The sequence below is a fragment of the Pseudorca crassidens genome, chromosome 7 (assembly GCF_039906515.1).
Source record: "Pseudorca crassidens isolate mPseCra1 chromosome 7, mPseCra1.hap1, whole genome shotgun sequence".
Classification (NCBI taxonomy): Eukaryota; Metazoa; Chordata; class Mammalia; order Artiodactyla; family Delphinidae; genus Pseudorca; species Pseudorca crassidens.
In genome coordinates this window covers 109154620-109172506 of record NC_090302.1, presented here as the reverse complement: position 1 = coordinate 109172506, position 17887 = coordinate 109154620, and the positions used below count along the sequence as shown (strand labels likewise).

The 17887-nt window shown below is 41.4% G+C and overlaps 1 protein-coding gene and 1 pseudogene across 3 annotated transcripts in view; one reads left to right on the top strand and one right to left on the bottom strand.

Annotated features, from left to right (window-relative positions):
* CEP44 (centrosomal protein 44) overlaps window positions 1–3186 on the top strand; it is a 79497-nt gene extending 76311 nt beyond the window's left edge. For 2 of the 3 annotated variants that reach the window (XR_010945200.1, XM_067745348.1), the window contains one exon: window positions 2816–3185. Coding sequence is in view for 1 of the 3 variants with exons in the window: in XM_067745344.1 (XP_067601445.1) it covers window positions 2816–2844 (29 nt within the window). In the remaining 2 variants the exon portion in view is untranslated. Of the gene's footprint in view, window positions 1–2815 lie in introns of all 3 variants that reach the window. The other variant, XM_067745344.1, reaches the window with a different exon arrangement.
* Window positions 3187–6158: 2972 nt separating this feature from the next.
* Window positions 6159–7508, bottom strand: LOC137228427 (peptidyl-prolyl cis-trans isomerase FKBP4 pseudogene; annotated as a pseudogene).
* Between the last annotated feature and the right edge of the window lie 10379 nt (window positions 7509–17887).

Sequence of the window (17887 nt, the reverse complement as noted above, 5' to 3'; positions counted from 1 at the left end):
TTATTTACAAAACAGAAACAGATTCATAGACTTAGAGAAGAAACTTATGGTTACCAGCGGGGAATAAGTGGGGAGGAGGGATAGATTGGGAGCTTGGGACTGACATGTACACACTGCTCTATTTAAAATAAAATGCCTTCCCATGAAAAAAATAATGAAAGTATTTCACATTAGATGGTGAATAAACAAGGGCAATTATCTCCTTTCCTGAACCCAACTCTCAAGATGCCACAAAAGTGAAAGGGTGAAAATGTAATATAAAATCAAAGAGTATTCATCTGGGAAGGCATAGATGCCTTGTGTGTGAGTGAAATCGAAGCCTAGGACAGCAGAGGACCTGGCACCATGGATAATAGGATAAGATTGAGAGTCCAGGTCTTTTATGTCCTACCATTGCTCTGGAGGTGAATGGTTGCCTGTCTAACTGCTTATAAGGCAGGAAAGCCAGAGCCCGCTGGGCTAGGGAACTCAAGGCAGGCCAGTGGGACTCCAAGCAGGTCTTTATCATTCCTTCTCACATCTGTCATACTCCACGGGTGAGATTACAATTAAAGAAGAAAATTGTCCAATGGAAAAACAACAAAAATAAATAAAAAGAAGAAAATTGTGGAATCTTTGGAAAAGAGCAGGAATTGGGATAGGGGAGTGGACTGAATTAATAAGAAATGAATTCGTAACAAGGAAAATTAGTCCAAGAAACTCTCCCAGAAGGCATCCCGCATAGATAAAGAGGTGGAAAGTATATAAGGAGAGGTAAGTGATAGGGTGGTGGAAGTAGACATGTTAAGAGCGTTGAAGGGTCACAGAGGCTGAAAATGAATGGAGAGACGTTAGCTTCTGCTCAGGATGTAGAAATCTGGAAAGAGCATCACTCCTACCCTAACAACAAGAAAGACAAAACTGTACAAGTGATACGTGGTTTTTGAGTGCATCATAAAACTGAGACAGCAGGGTGACAAACTGGCCTGAAATCTAAGGAAAGGAAGGCACTTCCAGGGAAGTGGAGACGGAGCTAGAAATTTCTTTCAATACCAAGATGTTCACGTTAGCAAAATAGGCAGCATTTCAGAAGCTAGTGTAGTACAGTGTGCTGTGGGGGGCGTGTGGATTAGTCACGAGTGGGATCCTTACAAAGCAACTTTCTAAATGTGTACTTTAACCTATTTTACAAATCCGAACGATCAGAATAATAACACTTATTTCCTAAATTTGTTGTGAGATTTATATGCGCCCATGTGTGTAGCATGTCTTATAGATAACGGTCATTTTCAGAATGATTTTTCATCTCTCCCTTAGCAACATGTTCTTGGTTACAGTATTTGTACTTTCTTATTATCTCTCATATCTGTTTCCTTATTTCTTCTTCTTCTTGTCACTTCCTTGGTTAATTTCTCATCTAGATTATTTCACTAATCTTGACAATTTTAGATAAGAAATTGTCTTCCTGACTACAAAGGCACCACACTCCCGATCTCCTATCTGTCCCACACACTGCAGGAAAAGCGATAGGAATAAAGGGCAATCCTGATTTTATTGCATGGCTCTTTTAAATCCCTCAGCTGTTTGCAAAGATTAAAGATGACACTCAGTGTTAGTAAGAATGCCAGAAAGTAGCATTCATCCATTACTAATGGGAATAAAAATTGTTATTTCTCCAGAAACAATTTGCCCTGTGAACCAGACACCTTTAAACAGTACTTGTTAGCCCAGCAGTGCCACTTACATGTACTTACTCTGAACGAAAACTAGAAAATTTGCTCTGGATTTCCAGCACAACTGCTTCTACGAGCAAACTTCTAAAAACCCTTCTCAACAATTGATCAATCTGTTAGAAGGAAAACAAGAGGAGAAAACAATAACGGAAAAAGAAAACTATGTTTATTAGTGCCAAGAGAAGAAAACGGCAACTACATACCACAAAATCAAAGAAATCTCTGCAAAGTCTAGGGAAAATTGAATCAACCTGAAGGAACCAAAACTGAGAGAATTCATTGCTGTGGAAAATAAGTGGACAAGATATTTAGAAGCAGGGCTGTGGCACAAAATGTGTGTCAAGTCACATAATTATTTACCAATAGGATGTAAAGTAGATTTAATTTTCTTCTTTATGTTTTCCCTGTTTAAAAACATTTATTAATGAATGTGAACTAATTTGATAGCAAAAAAATCAATGAAAGTATTTCAGTGGCCCCTAAATACCCTTAATATAATGGGTAAATTGTTAACTTCTCCCTTTCATACTCCAGCTCTGCTGAAACATTTAGCTTTCCAAAATATTGTATGCTCTTTTTCTCTTCCACACCTTTGCAAGTGTTCTCCTTGCAACTGTCCAGGGAGTTCCTTGTAGTCATTTGTTACTCAGCTAAAATGTACCTCCTTCATGAAATATTCTGTGGTATCTCCAGGCAAGATGAGATTTCCACTTCGGTGATCGCATTGGACCCAGACCACACCTCAGCTGTGGTACTTACTTACGCAAGTGTGTTATGAGTGTGCATGTCTCTCTCCTGTACCATGAGAGCTCCAGGAATGCAGGGACGGTGCCACTTTAAACTTTATGTGGAATTTAATACACCTTTACTGAATCAACACACAGGAAATGGGCAGTAATACTTCATTTACTTCAGTCTCTTTCTTGGGTTTAGTGGGGACATTTCTCACAATATTGCCTAGAGGATGTGGTTGAGTAAAGAAGTATTTTTCTTGCATAGTGTTTTCTTTTATATTTATTGTTATATATTCATTTCTAATGAGAAAGTATTTAATTACTTTTTATTTTGTTCTATGTTTATTTATTTTCTGTTTATTTTTCCAGAACAAGAAGATCATGTTTCTTATGTTTGACTTGCTTCACATATACAATAAGCTGTATGCACATGAGTTCGCTTAAATTATTTTGCAGTAGCATGAACATATTTTCATTCATCAGACATAAATGTCATTACAATTACTAATTGTGTTGCTCAGATGTAACAGGCTTTACGATGTGCTGTGCAGGGGTGGTGCATTTATACAGGCGCAAAAAAACAAACTCATTGCTTTCCTTTTTCTCTGTACGAATCTGCCAAGAAAAACTCTGAGCTGCCTTTTAGACTTTAGTAGATCCGATTTATGGAAATTAAAAATATGTTCCTATGCAAAATGTCTCGTTAAAAGATTTTATGCCGATATCTAGTGAATTTTCAGCTTATTTAACCTAAAGTAAACCACAAAGTTCTTTCCAGAACCTCAACTAAACCCAATCTTTGGAGAAGAAAAGAAAGGAAAACAGCTTTAATTTTAGGAGAGAAGTTAATTTTTAAAAAGTGATTAAAGATTTTGACTTTATTATAACATTTTCATTTCTTTTTTAGCAAGACCACTAAATTGGTCCTTTCCGTAATTTAGACACTTTTTTTTTTTTTTTCTGGTACGCGGGCCTCTCACCGTTGTGGCCTCTCCCACTGCGGAGCACAGGCTCCAGTCGCACAGACTCAGCGGCCATGGCTCACGGGCCCAGCCGCTCCGCGGCATGTGGGATCCTCCCGGACGGGGGCACGAACCCTTGTCCCCTGCATCGGCAGGCAGACTCTCAACCACTGCACCACCAGGGAAGCCCCCTAGACAAACACTTTTAATAGTCCTCCACCTCCTTGACAAATTAGAAGGGTCTAGATTTTCATAAAGTGGGGAGCCCTGTCAAAACACTTCTATGTTTGCATTTTTTTCCAGGTAAATGTCACAATACCCATAGGTCATACTTAATTTTGGATTCTTATCTAAAATTGCCTTGAAATAACTGGTAACATGGCAAAAGCTTTTCTCAAGGTATGTAACATTTAACCTTCAAACTTTGGCTGAAAACTGAAACCAATGCGAGTTTTTTTTTTTTAAATAAATTTATTTATTTATTTATGGCTGCGTTGGGTCTTCGTTGCTGCACGCAGGCTTTCTCTAGCTGTGGCGAGCGGGGGCTACTCTTCATTGCGGTGCGTGGGCTTCTCACTGCGGTGGCTTCTCTTGTTGCGGAGCATGGGCTCTAGGCGCTTGGGTTCCGTAGTTGTGGCATGCAGGCTTAGTTGCTCTGTGGCATGTGGGATCTTCCCGGACCAGGGATCGATCCCATGTCCCCTGCACTGGAAGGCGGGTTCTTAGCCACTGCGCCACCAGGGAAGTCCCCAGTGTGAGCTTTGATAGAATAAAAAGGAGAGAGAGGAAGAGGGGAAGGAGTGGAGGGGGAGAAAGGAAACACATTAAGTAGAGGACAATACCAGGTTGCTAAAATGTGATTTTTGCATTTGATTAAATCATATTTTATCAAAACCTACTTTTCCAGTTTTAGTTATGATTCACAGTGTTATCTATGGATCACCGTCATGACCACATGCACACACGCTATGGATTACAATCAATACAAATGACGCAGGTTGCATTTCGAGTCTTCAGAACTTCTGGTTTGGCAGTTTGCCAGCTTTTTCAGGCTCCGCATAAAGGAGAAACAAAATTTCTGCAAAAGCATTTCTTTCAAGAATTTTTTTTTTTTTTTTTTTTTGCGGTACGCGGGCCTCTCACTGTTGTGGCCTCTCCCGTTGCGGAGCACAGGCTCCGGACGCGCAGGCTCAGCGGCCATGGCTCACAGGCCCAGCCGCTCCGCGGCACGTGGGAATTTCCCGGACTGGGGCACGAACCCGTGTCCCCTGCATCGGCCGGCAGACTCTCAACCACTGCGCCACCAGGGAAGCCCAAGCATTTCTTTCAAAAACATGGTCCAGACTTGCATAGAACCATGGAATTTGCTAGTCAGACTACTTAAGAAATGCAACTTTTTCTGTTTTGTGCAGTTTTGCGTTTGTGCTAAAATGGTTGGCCTGTACAGAGTGTATTTTTCCCCATGTGTTCCCTGAAGCGATGAGTTAAATAAGACAAGCTGTGGGCATGTTATGGTCTGATCCTGTGACTCATGTGTTGGCAGTGGTCATGTAAACAGAGCTACTGTGTCTGAAGGTGATGGGTAGCTAGTTAACTTCCTGACAGTTCAATACGAAAACCAACTTTAAAGACTTTCAAAACAAAGACTATAACAAGGATTTGATTTCTCAATCTTTGAATCTCGTTATGAGATTTTTTCATTGAAATAGAAAAAAGATCTAAACTTCAAAATCAAATATACAGTATTTGGGGTTTTTATTCCTCTGCCCCAGTCCATCCTTTTAATTTTTCAAAGTTAATTACTCTTATCTATTTCTGGATTTCCTACATTGTAGATTCCTCTAGGATATTAAAAGTCTATTTTCTTTTTTAATCACAGCTGTCCTATTGCCAGGATACATAAGAGTGCTTGTTTGCCCAGAGCCCGTATTTGAATTTTATCCACTATCCCCGTAATGTCGTATAACAGCTAACCGCTTTTTCCTAGCCTAAGATACCCAGAGTTATGAATTACATTTAGTTGTCATGTGTCTTAAGTGTCCTTTTATCTGGAATAACACCCATCAGTCTTCCTTTTTCTCTCGTAATGCTGGCAGTTTCAAAGAGCACCTATTATTTGTAGAACGGCCATCAATTTGAGTTCCCCTGAGGTTTCCTCTGATGAGATTCAGGTTATACACGTTGTATAAGCAAACAGATGTGACATTATATCCTTTTCAGGGCATCATATCAAGAGGCACTCGATGTCATTTGTTCCATTATTGGTGGTGTTGGCTGCAATCATATGGCTGTGATGGTTCTGCCAGGTTTCTCCACCGTCAAGTCACTATTTCCTCCTCGGCTAATTAATACATAATTTGAAAATAAATGTTTTAAGGCAATGTAAATATCCTTTATTCCCCAAACTTTCACCTACTCTAAGCATTCATCGATAGCTTCTGCTTAAATCAATTTTTATTATAATGGTTGCAAAATGGTGATTTTTCTATCGTTCCTCCCACATTTACCAGTTGATATTCTAAAGGAGTAAGACTTCCTCCCCCACCTCCCATTTGTTTAGTTTTAATTAATTAATTAATATATATATGGATTCATGGACTCTTACTGAATTCAATGTATACACTGAATCTGTTACCATCAACATCAGGTTTCTTTCTTCAATATTTTCACACTTAAGGATACACGTTCTTTCTTTGGGGGCACCTTTTTTGGTTTTTAGAAAAATAAAGGTCTAATTCACTCAAAATTCTTCAGTTTTTACAGAACCAACAGGGTGGAGTAGGGTAGGGAGAAGCGGGGCAGGCAGCCGGGAGCCGGGCTGGGAAAGGCCACACTTCTGCCTCCACCTGAGGCTGGCCCCCTGCCACATGGTTCTTCTGCCCGTCCTTCACCTCCGTGTCAACAGGCTGGTCTCCTGCAGCGACCATGGCCTTGGCCTTGCTCTCCTCCCCAGCTAGCCTCTCAAATATGTTGTCATAGAGCTTCTTCTCCCATTCGAGCTCCTTGCGGATCCGCTGCTGGGCCTTGGCAGCTCTGTGGTTGGGGTAGAGCTGCAGGACCTTCTGGAAGTCAGCCCATGCCAAGTCAAAGTCGTTCACCTCCAGGTGGGCCTCTCCCTGGTGGAAGAGGTCCTTCTCATGGTTGCTGTCCGGTTCCAGGGCCTTGTTACAATTTTCAGTGGCAGCAGAGAAGGCTTGCAGCTTCAGATGACACATGGCCAGGTTGAGGTGCGAGGCCAGCCGAAGGGCCTGTGTCTTCTGTGCGTCCTCATTAGAGAAAGCCGACTCAAATTCCAGCCAGGACACGATCTCGTACCGCAGCAGAGCTTGTTTGTACTTGCCTTCCTGGAAGTCCACGGTGCCCCGCTCCTTCACTGTGGTGCTCTGCTCCAGCTTCTCTGAACTCATCTCCTGGGACTCCTTGGCCTTCCCAAAACTCTTGAGTTATACTTCATACTTCAGCTCAGCATTTGGGGGGATCTGGAACTCTTCCTTCCCAACACTGCCAAAAGCATAGCTGGGCTTGAGATACACAATGGGATGTTCTCCTTTTTCCTTGCGCTGAATGACTTTCTCCACCCCACAAGGCAGGTCCACACACTCGGCCTCGCCGACCTCCCGGCGGTAAAAGATCTGGTCTCTGGAGTACCTTCCAGTGCAATCTCCCCGATGGCGCCACTCCACCTGGAACACAAGCGTGGCCTTGGGAGGGACCTCGGGAGGGCTGCCCGCCGAACCGTAGGCGTATTCTGGCTTGCAGGGGATGTGGCACACTTCCGCCTCCTTCATGGTCGCTACAGCAATATCCCAAGCCTTGATGACTTCCCCTTTCCCCAGGTCGAAGGATAATCTGTCCTTGCGGTCCAGGCTGGAGTCGAACTTGCTGCCATCGAACAGCCAGCCCGTGTAGTGGACAGAGACTCGGTCCCTGATCATGGGCATCCCTGTGTCTGTACCCTCTTGCTTGAGGACCTGAAGCACGTCCTCATCCTGCTTGGGGCTGATGTCCACCCCCTCAAGGGACAGCGGCGCCGACTGAGCCCCACTCTCGGAAGCCTTCGTCCCCGAGGCGGTCTTCGCGCCGTTTCCCGGGCAGCGGGCGCAGGAGGCGGGTCTTAGGCGGCCCGGGCAGTGATTGGTCCCACCGCCGCGGAGGGGGCGGAGGGAAGAGGCTAGGAGGAGCCGGCCTGCGGCGAGGGACGCGGGTTGGGGAGAACTTTCTAGAGACGGCGGCTGGTTCGGGCTTTGGCGTTCCTTTCTGCGAAAGGTGGTTTCTCGTTCGTTCCTCCCGCCCTCCGCCTGGCGCCGCCCCGGTCCTGGGACCCTGGGAATCCCGGGCCAGCCCTCGCCCCCACCGCCGCGTCCCCAGCCCGTCTCCCCGGGAGTGGTTTTACCTCAATCTTATCTTTCTTGTGCATTTTTTTCAGAACCCCTTTGCTCTCTGTGAAGTTGACTCTCCTGGAATTTGGTGCTTCTTTTCCTACTTACAGGTAACCTGCAGTGTATAAGATTGTCTGTCTTCTAGTTATGCCAAAGGTGTGTTTTGTGTGGTGTTATTTATTCTTCTTGTCGTTTGGAGGTTGTTTGAAGAGATTTTGCATAGGCAGCTGCCATTGCCCCAACTGCCCAGGACTCTTGGATGCAAAGACTTTTAAAAGCTGTCATTGAATTTCCTGTGATGAAGAGGAATTGTCTTTTGCATAAAATGATAAAACTTGAGAAGCTATTTTTTAGTATAATGTGAAAACTTAATGACATGGATCATAAGAAAATACAAAGAGGGAGAGGCAATATTCTCTCAAGAAATAAAGAACAGATGTTAGGAAAAGAATGGTGAAAAGAGTGAGAATTGAGGAGAAAGGAACAGAGAAATGGCCCAGTAGCATGACAGACGGCCATGGAGGAAAATGGACAGTGAGACAGTGTTGAAGGCAGGTCAAAGGGTTATAAAGATTGAGGATGTTTAATACTAAATGATAACTTTTTTGAAGCCACGTAAATACACTTCTGTCATTGCAAATTATAAGTTAAACATATTACAATGGGTCAGAGTTTGTAGGGGTGTTGAAGCGAAAGCTGTTGCTTTCTGTGTCTCGGTTTGTCACAGAGCAGGGGACAGAGAATAGTTATAGGGGATCAAATGCCAATGACATCAACAGTCCAGGGAGGCAGGTAGGCAAATCCAGAGTAACCGTGAAGGTATTAACACTGGGGAGTTCTCGGAAATCTTGTTGAGGGCACTAGATTCTCACAGAACACGGGATACACGGCTTGACACAATTTTGCCTGACTTTCAAAGGTTGAGATGTCCTCAATAAACATATTTATCACACTGTGAGGTTTGGTTCTATAATCGACATTGTAGAGCATCTCTTTATGAAGTCAACACCTATCTATGATGTGTCAACCCCATGCCAGGTACATTCTCAGAAGTGGAAATACGATAAGAAACAGAGTGAGTACAAATCCTGTCCTCATGAAACTTTTGTTATAGTGGAGGAGACATACAGTAGACAAGACAAACAAATAAAATGTGTATCATGTTATATTTGATGGCTCTAAGAGCTAAGGAGAGAAATAATGCATGGAAGGAAATGTGAGGGATAAATGTGACATTTTAAGCAGGGTGGCCCCCAGGAAAGCTCACATTGAGAGAATGTGAGTTTTGAGTGAAAAAAGAAAGACATGAGATAGTTAGCCACATGTGTATCTGAGGTATATATGGTAGAGGGAATGTCAAGTGCAAAGGCCCTGGGGTGGGAGTGTGCCTGTAAATTAGGGGAATGTTAAATAGGCCAATGTGCCATGAACAGAATGAATTAGAGGAAAGAATTAGGACACGAAGTCTGAAAGGTAACGGGGACCAGATCATGTAGGGCCTTATAAGTCCTAGTAAGGACTTTGGCTTATGTTCTGCTTGAGACGGAAAGTCTCAAACCTTTATAGGGAAGGTTTTGAGCAAAGGAGTGACATGATATGATGTACATCTATCAGGATTGTCCTGGCTGCTCTTATGAGACTAGAGTGTGTTTTGGAGCTGGGGAGGGGGCGGTAAAGTTGACCAAGTGCAGGACTAGGGAGACCATCAGCAGGTTATTGCAATAATTCAGTAAAGAGATGATGGTGGCCTGGGCCAGTGCCGTGGTAGTTCGGAGTCTCAGATTCTAGACATATATTGAAAAAGGAGCTCACAGGCTTCACATTGGGGGTGTAACAGAAAGAGAGGTGTCCAAGAGGACCTCAGGAATTTTGGCCGAGTAAGCGAAAAAATGATGAATTCCTTTACTGAAATGGGGAGACTGTATGAGGAGCTATTTGGGGAGGGATTATCAGGAACTCAGATCTGCACAAGTGTGGTTTGAGATGCCTGCTGGACCTCGTAAAGGAAGTGTCAGGAAGTTAGGTGTGGGTTTGGGTGTGTGGGTTTGTGGTTCAGCATGTAGGTGGTATTTTTAGGCAGGGAACTGGTTAGGACCACTTAGGGAGAGAACGTGGATAGGAAAGGGAAGAGGGCTAAAGAGGGCTGTGAGACACTCTAATATGTAAAGGTTGAGGAAATAAGAGAGAACCAAAATGGCATCATGGTATCCTGAAAGTCAAGAGGAGTTTGTTTCAGCTGACTCTAGTTATAGAATCCAGTGGGGCAAGGAGTGATTCACCATGAGGCCTGGCTTTTTCACCATGAGGACTGCTTCAGATCAGGGTGCAGCAACATTTTGAAGCAAGAGAACATCTTTTTTAAAATTTATTTATTTATTTGGCTGTGCTGGGTCTTAGTTGCGGCACGTGGGGTCCTCTTTGCCTCGTGTGGGATCTTTAGTTGTGGCATGCAGGATCTAGTTTTCTGCCCAGGGATCAAACCTGGGCCGCCTGTATTGGGAGCAGGGAGTCCTAACCACTGGACCACCAGAGAAGTCCCGTGAGAAGAACATCTTTATAACACAAAGGTCTAAATTTCGATTCCATGGACAAAAGGAGGCTCATTGGGTGGTTGGAGTTTCAGGGAGCACACAGGACTCCGAATTCTGTATAATTCCATTTCAGTTCTCTAGTGCTCAGTTAATCCTGACCCATATGTTGTATTATGTATGGTTAGGAATATGGACTATGGAATCAGTCTGATTGCTTTAACCGTAGCTCCACCATTACCAGCTATTTGACCTATGGCAATTTACTTAAATTCTCTGTGCCTTTGTTTCCTAATCTGTGAAACAGAGAAGACAATAATACTTAAAAGGATTCTACTGAATGTTAAATATGATGATACAAATACAGCACTTAGCATAGTGCCCTGAACATAGGATTTTCTAAGTGTCAGCCATGACGATCTTTTTTTTTTTTTTCAGTTTATTTATTTATTTATGGCTGTGTTGGGTCTTCATTGCTGCGCACGGGCTTTCTCCAGTTCCAGTGAACGGGGGCTACTCTGCATTGTGGTGCGCGGGCTTCTCATTGTGGTGGCTTCTCTTGCTGAGGATCACGGTCTCTAGGGCACACGGGCTTCAGTAGTTGTGGCTTGCAGGCCCTAGAGCACAGGCTCAGTAGTTGTGGCAGACGGGCTTTGTTGCTCTGCTGCATGTGGGATCTTCCTGGACCAGGACTCGAACCCATGTCCCCTGCATTGGCAGGCAGATTCTTAACCACTGTGCCACCAGGGAAGCCCAGCCATGACAATCTTTATGAGACTTGGCTGAGGGAATTCAACTGATATTATGATCTGACAGCCCACAGGATAAATCTTTGGCCACTACAGCCCTGCAGCTGCCTGAGCTAAAGAATCATTTTGAATGGTTTTAGAAAGTCCCTGGGTTTCTGAATGTCTTTGAGGTGAGCCAAGAATTTAGGCTTTTAAACTCTTGGGTGAATGGATATTTTTCTGTTTACATTCTATTTCAGAATTGAAAAGGGTTATGATTTTTTTTCATTATAGGAGTGATATAGTTTATTGTAAAAAAAAGTTATCACTACAGATACATGTAAGTAGAAAGGAAAAATAATACAAAAGCTCTTTACCCTGAGCTAACACTGACATTGGTGAATACCCTGTCATGCATCTCTGTGTATATCCATGAAGATTTGTGGGTCTGCCTCTTGCTGGGGGCCCCCAAAACTCCATGCCCTGTTCTCTCATCTTCAAGTCTCAGCTTCTCTGGAACAACAGGATCCAAGTCCTGTTTCAGAATCCTCTTCTCTTCAATAAACTGTCTAGTGACAATAGATTAACCCTTCTCACCCTCGGTCTTTGTAGTCTGCATGCACTTCATGGATTCTATGGGCTGAGCAATTCGATCCCCCAAAGCCTTACCCCAGGACGTACTTCATTCTAGAATACCACAGGCTTACAGATTTTCCTCCTAACAACTGTTTGTTTATAACTTTTTTTTATACCATCTCTTAAAAAGTTTACCTCTTTGTGAATGACTCCTTTCTTTTTTAGTGCAATGACTATTTTTTCCCCCAAATGTGCTAAAGATATATACTACAAGAAGGAATATTTCCACAGTATATTTTCAAAGATATATTCATCCATAGACTGACACAACAGTTGAGTGTCTGAGAATATTGTATAGAATATTATATAGAACAACATTTAGATGAATTCAGAATTGTTCTTTGTGAACATACGCCAAGGGAAAGGGGGTGACTCATGAGTCTGTTCTGTGCAGGTGCTGTTTCTGTTCTTTAAAGAACTCTCATGCACAAAATTTTGGTGTTCTAAAAGTGGTTTCTATGGTATAAGATAATTTTGCAGTGCAGTTTGACATTGACAACTAGTGAATAAAATGGCGCAAAAGAAGAGTGTCCCTTCCAAAGAATGGCTGCCTCAAACCCTTCCTCCACTACTTGCCATCCGCGTCCTTGTCTGCACTTCCTTTTGTGGTGAGGATACTAAATCTTCATTGCACTAATTTTTAAATAAACTACTTTCAGTTTTTATCATTATGTAAACTTGTTTTCATTGTGCAATTGATACATCTTTCTATCAAGTGAAAATTGTTTGGGTGTCTTAGTTTGGGATGAAATAAATCATAATTGTTCCATTGAAATTCATAACAATTAAAAAAATTTAAGGGCTTTATATTTAGCGGCAAAGTTTTCAGGAATGAATTGAAGCTATCAAGAAAGGTATAGATGCATTTATTTAGCTGTTTCACCACTGTTTCCCATGGGCTGCCAGATTCCCATTCAGGAATATTAAGGAGACTGCCTCTCTATATTCTCCCCTCAGTTGGATAGTAAATCCTAGATTCCCCACGTTTTCATTTCTTGAACCCCTCTTCCTATCATTCATATCTGTATTAGGATTTTTTGCTCATAAGAGAAATCAAATCTCTGTGTTATGGCAAAACTGGGACTTTCTGGAATAATGCAAGGGGTTCAGAGAATTGAAGAGAGCCTGACAGATGGAATCAAAGCTGCAGGTGAGTCTGTTTTGGAATTACAGACCAGAGCTGCTGGGACCACGGCCACTGCTTGGTTGTGGCTGGTGCCATTGGGTCTAATTTTTGCACCATGAATCCTAATCATCCCTTACTCATTGTCTCATTTGGTCCAAATTAAAACTAGGAGGTTAGACAGTCCACTGATTGGGACCCTTGTGCCTGGGTCCCAGTCATCAGTGTGTGAAGTGTCTTCTCCCCTTTGGATTCTGTAGTGGGAGGTTGGGTACCACCTCTTTTCACTATTGTAGCCATGGGGGCTTCTCCTGAAAGAGAAGAGATTTTACTTCTTCAAATCTTCACTCTCAATTCTGGGTCTTTGTACACACACTACACTATCTACTTTAAGCATCTTCTTCCTTCGCCTAAAGTCTATTATTTTTCATTCTTAGTTGGCACTTCCTTCTGGAAGAATAAGGCCCCAGTCTTAGCATTTGTCACCAGGTAATTGTCTATTTGTATTTCTCACGTGACTGCACATTGCCCAGAAGTGTGGTTTGCATTTTTGCTTGTCCAGCACTGTATTCTCTGTGAACAGCAGTGTCAAACACATACTTCTGTTTATATTTGTTCCATAAATGAATAAAATGTTTATTAAGACCTTGGAGAGATAAATTGGAATAGTAAAAACTTCCAGTTCTTTCTCTGGATTAAGTGTGATTACCTGGATTAGGAAACTTGTAAGGAAAGGAAACCCTAACTGTGAATATCGTCTCTAAATCCGTTTGCAACTGACTTTCCCCATGTCTTTCTTAAGCTCATACACTGATTTTCATTGTGAAATATCCCGTTTTTCCAGTTTAATATCTTTTGGTCCAAAAGATCCCCAATGCAGAGCAAAAATATCTATTACTGTATTACTAGCATGAAGCCAAGTTCACAATTTAAATAATTATATGTATTCAACAGAGTTTCTCAAAGAACTTTCTCAGAAATTGCAATTCAAGAGATGAAAAATATTTTTATAAGCTGACACATTTAATTATCATTTTAGATAAATCTATTTTGGAGTCTGATATTTTTGTATTTATTTCACCAGTATGATCCAGACTCAATGTGTTTACTGGCAACAGAGTCCAGGGATTATACTCCCACATTGAAACAATAATCATATTGCAATGTCAGTGCTCTTCATAATGCATTTCCGTCAACATTTATTTGGCACCAAGTATGCACCAGCTACTAGAAATAGAAGAATCTCTGGGACATTAGGAATGCTAAGTAGCCTTGCTTTGGGATGAATAAAATAGGGTATGGTCTGCCCTTCAGTGGGGTGAATCTAGAGTGGGGTAATGTGACACTGGGTCATCTTTTGGGGTCTCAGTAAAAATGGTGCCAGTCACACCCCAGCATGGGACGTTGATGGCCACTTTTGTGGGGAGATGGTATGAGTAGGAAGCAGAAGCGGCAGCAGCAGGGATAAGGCATCTCAGCTTCAGGTGCCTGCCCATGAGAGTCCGGAGCCAAAGGAGGAGGGGAGGGTCCAGCAGCAGAGATGGATGGCTCTCATAGGAGAACATCGAGGCACAGCTTGAGACTTTAAGTAAGTGTAGTGTCTTATTCACATTTCCAGTGAACATGAGAATCAGGGCGAACTTACTTGTACCAAACTTGTTACTTCACAGTTGAAACACTAGGTTGTAAGGCTCTGCAAAACACAAGTTATTATTGTTGTTTTCTGAGGACACTTCCCCCTGAAGTTATATGCTTTGGATTATATGCCATAGATATTTTTTAATTCTGTGATTTTATTTATTATTTAAAAATTTTTTTAATAGATCTTTATTGGAGTATAATTGCTTCACGTTACTGTGTTAGTTTCTGTTGCACAGCAAAGTGAATCAGCCGTATGTATACGCATGTCCTCATATCCCCTCCCTCTTGTGTCTCCCTCCCACCCTCCCTATCGCACCCCTCTAGGTCATTGCAAAGCACTGAGCCGATCTCCCTATGCTATGCTGCTGCTTCCCACCAGCCAACTATTTTTTACATTCTGTACTGTATATATGTTGATGCTACTCTCACTTCGCCCCACCTTTGACCGCCAACCCCATGTCCTCAAGTTCATTCTCTATGTCTGCCTCTGTATTCCTGCCCTGCCACTAGGTTCATCAGTACCTTTTTTGTTTTTTAAGATTCCATATATATGCGTTAGCATATGGTATTTGTTTTTCTCTTTCTGACTTACTTCACTCTGTATGACAGACTCTAGGTCCATCCACCTCACTACAAATAACTCAATTTCGTATCTTTTTATGAATAATATTCCATTGTATATATGTGCCACATCTTCTTTATCCATTCATCTGTCAGTGGACACTTAGGTTGCTTCCATGTCCTGGCTATTGTAAATAGTGCTGCAATGAACATTGTGGTACATGTCTCTTTTTGAATTATGGTTTTCTCAGGGTATACGCCCAGTAGTGGGATTGCTGAGTCATGTGGTAGTTTTATTTTTAGTTTTTTAAGGAACCTCCATACTGTTTTCCATAGTGGTTGTATCAATTTACATTCTCACCAACAGTGCAAGAGGGTTCCCTTTTCACCACACCCTCTCCAGTATTTATTGTTTGTAGATTTTTTGCTGATGGCCATTCTGACTGGTGTGAGGTGATACCTCACTGTAGTTTTGATTTGCGTTGCTCTAATAATTAGTGATGTTGAACATCTTGTCATGTGCCTCTTGGCCATCTGTATGTCTTCCTATGTGAAACGTCTATTTAGGTCTTCCACCCATTTTTTAACTGGAATTTTTGTTTTTTTGATATTGAGCTCCATGAGTTGATTGTATATTTTGGAGATTAATCCTTTGTCTGTTGTTTCATTAGCAAATATTTTCTCCCATTCTGAGGGCTGTCCTTCTGTCTTGTTTATGGTTTCCTTTGCTGTGCAAAAGCTTTGAAGTTTCATTAGGTCCCATTTGTTTATTTTTGTTTTTATTTCCATTTCTCTAGGAGGTGGGTCAAAAAGGATCTTGCTGTGATTTATGTCATGGAGTGTTCTGCCTATGTTTTCCTCTAAGAGTTTGATAGTGTCTGGCCTTACATTTAGGTTTTTAATCCATTTAGAGTTTATTTTTGTGCATGGTGTTAGGAAGTGTTCTAATTTCATTCTTTTACATGTAGCTGTTCAGTTTTCCCAGCAGCACTTATTGAAGAGGCTGTCTTTTCTCCATTGTGTAGGCTTGCCTCCTCTCTCATAAATTAGGTGCCCATATGTGCGTGGGTTTATCGCTGGGCATTCTATACTGTACCATTGATCTATATTTCTGTTTTTGTGCCAGTACCATACTGTCATGATTACTGTAGCTTTGTGGTATAGTTTGGAGTCGGGAAGCCTGATTCCTCCAACTCTGTTTTTTTTTCCTCAAGATTGCTTTGGCTATTCAGGGTCTTTCGTGTTTCCATACGAATTGTAAAATTTTTTGTTCTAATTCTGTGAAGAATGCCATTGGTAATTTGATAGGGAATGCATTGAATCTATAGATTGTTTTGGGTGGTATAGTCATTTTCAAAATATTGATTCTTCCAATCCAAGAACATGGTACATTTCTCCAGCCGTTTTTGTCATCTTTGATTTTTTTCATCAGTGTTTTATAGTTTTCTGTGTACGAGTCTTTCACCTCCTTAGGCAGGTTTATTCCTAGGTATTTTATTCTTTTTGTTGCGATGGTAAGTGGGAGTGTTTCCTTAATTTCTCTTTCTGATTTTTCATCATTAGTGTATAGGAATGCCAGAGATTTCTGTGCATTAATTTTGTATCCTGCAACCTTACCAAATTCATTGATTAGTTCTAGTAGTTTTCTGGTGGCATCTTTAGTATCATGTCATCAGCAAACAGTTACAGTTTTACTTCTTCTTTTCCAATTTGCATTCCTTTTATTTCTTTTTCTTCTCTGATTGCTGTGGCTAGGACTTCTAAAACTATGTTGAATAAGAGTGGTGAGAGTGGACATCCTTGTCTTGTTCCTGATCTTAGTGGAAATGCTTTCAGTTTTTCACCATGGAGTATGATGCTTGCCGGGGGTTTGTCATATATAGCCTTTATTATTTTGAGGTAGGTTCCCTCGATGCCCATTTTCTGGAGAGTTTTTATCATAAATTGGTATTAAATTTTGTCAAAAGCTTTTTCTGCCTCTATTGAGATGATCATATGATTTTTTATTACTTAATTTGTTAATGTGGTATATCACATTGATTGATTTGCATACATTGAAGAATCCTTGCATCCCTGGGATAAATCCCACTTGGTTATGGTGTATGATCCTTTCAATGTGCTGTTGGATTCTGTTTGCTAGTATTTTGTTCAGGATTTTTGCATCTGTGGTCATCAATGATACTGGTCTATAATTATCTTTTTTTGTGATATCTTTTTCTGGTTTTGGTATCAGGGTGATGGTGGCTTCAAAGAATGAATTTGGAAGTGTTTCTCCCTGTGCAATTTTTTGGAAGAGTTTGAGAAGGATTGGTGTTAGCTCTTCTCTAAATATTTCATAGAATTTGCCTGTGAAGCCATCTGGCCCTGGACTTTTGTTTTGTTGGAAGACTTTTAATTACGGTTTCAATTTCATTACTTGTGATATGTCTGTTTATATTTTCTAATTATTCCTGGTTCAGTCTTGGAAAATTGTACCTTTCCAAGAATTTGTCCATTTCTTCGTGGTTGTCCATTTTATTGGCATATAGTTATTTGTAGTAGTCTCTTATAATCCTTTGTATTTCTGCAGTGTCAGTTGTGATTTCTGCTTTTTCATTTCTAATTTTATTGATTTGCGTTCTCTCCTTTTTTTTCTTGATGAATCTGGCTAAGGGTTTATCAACTTTGTTTATCTTCTCAAAGAACCAGCTTTTAGTTTTATTGATCTTTGCTGTTGTTTTCTTCGTTTCTACTTCATTTATTTCTGCTCTGATCTTTATGATTTCTTTCCTTCTACTGACTTTGGATTTTCTTTGTTCTTCTTTCTCTAGTTGTTTCAAGTGTAGGGTTAGATTGTTTATTTGAGATACTTCTTGTTTCTTGAGGTGAGATTGAATTGCTGTA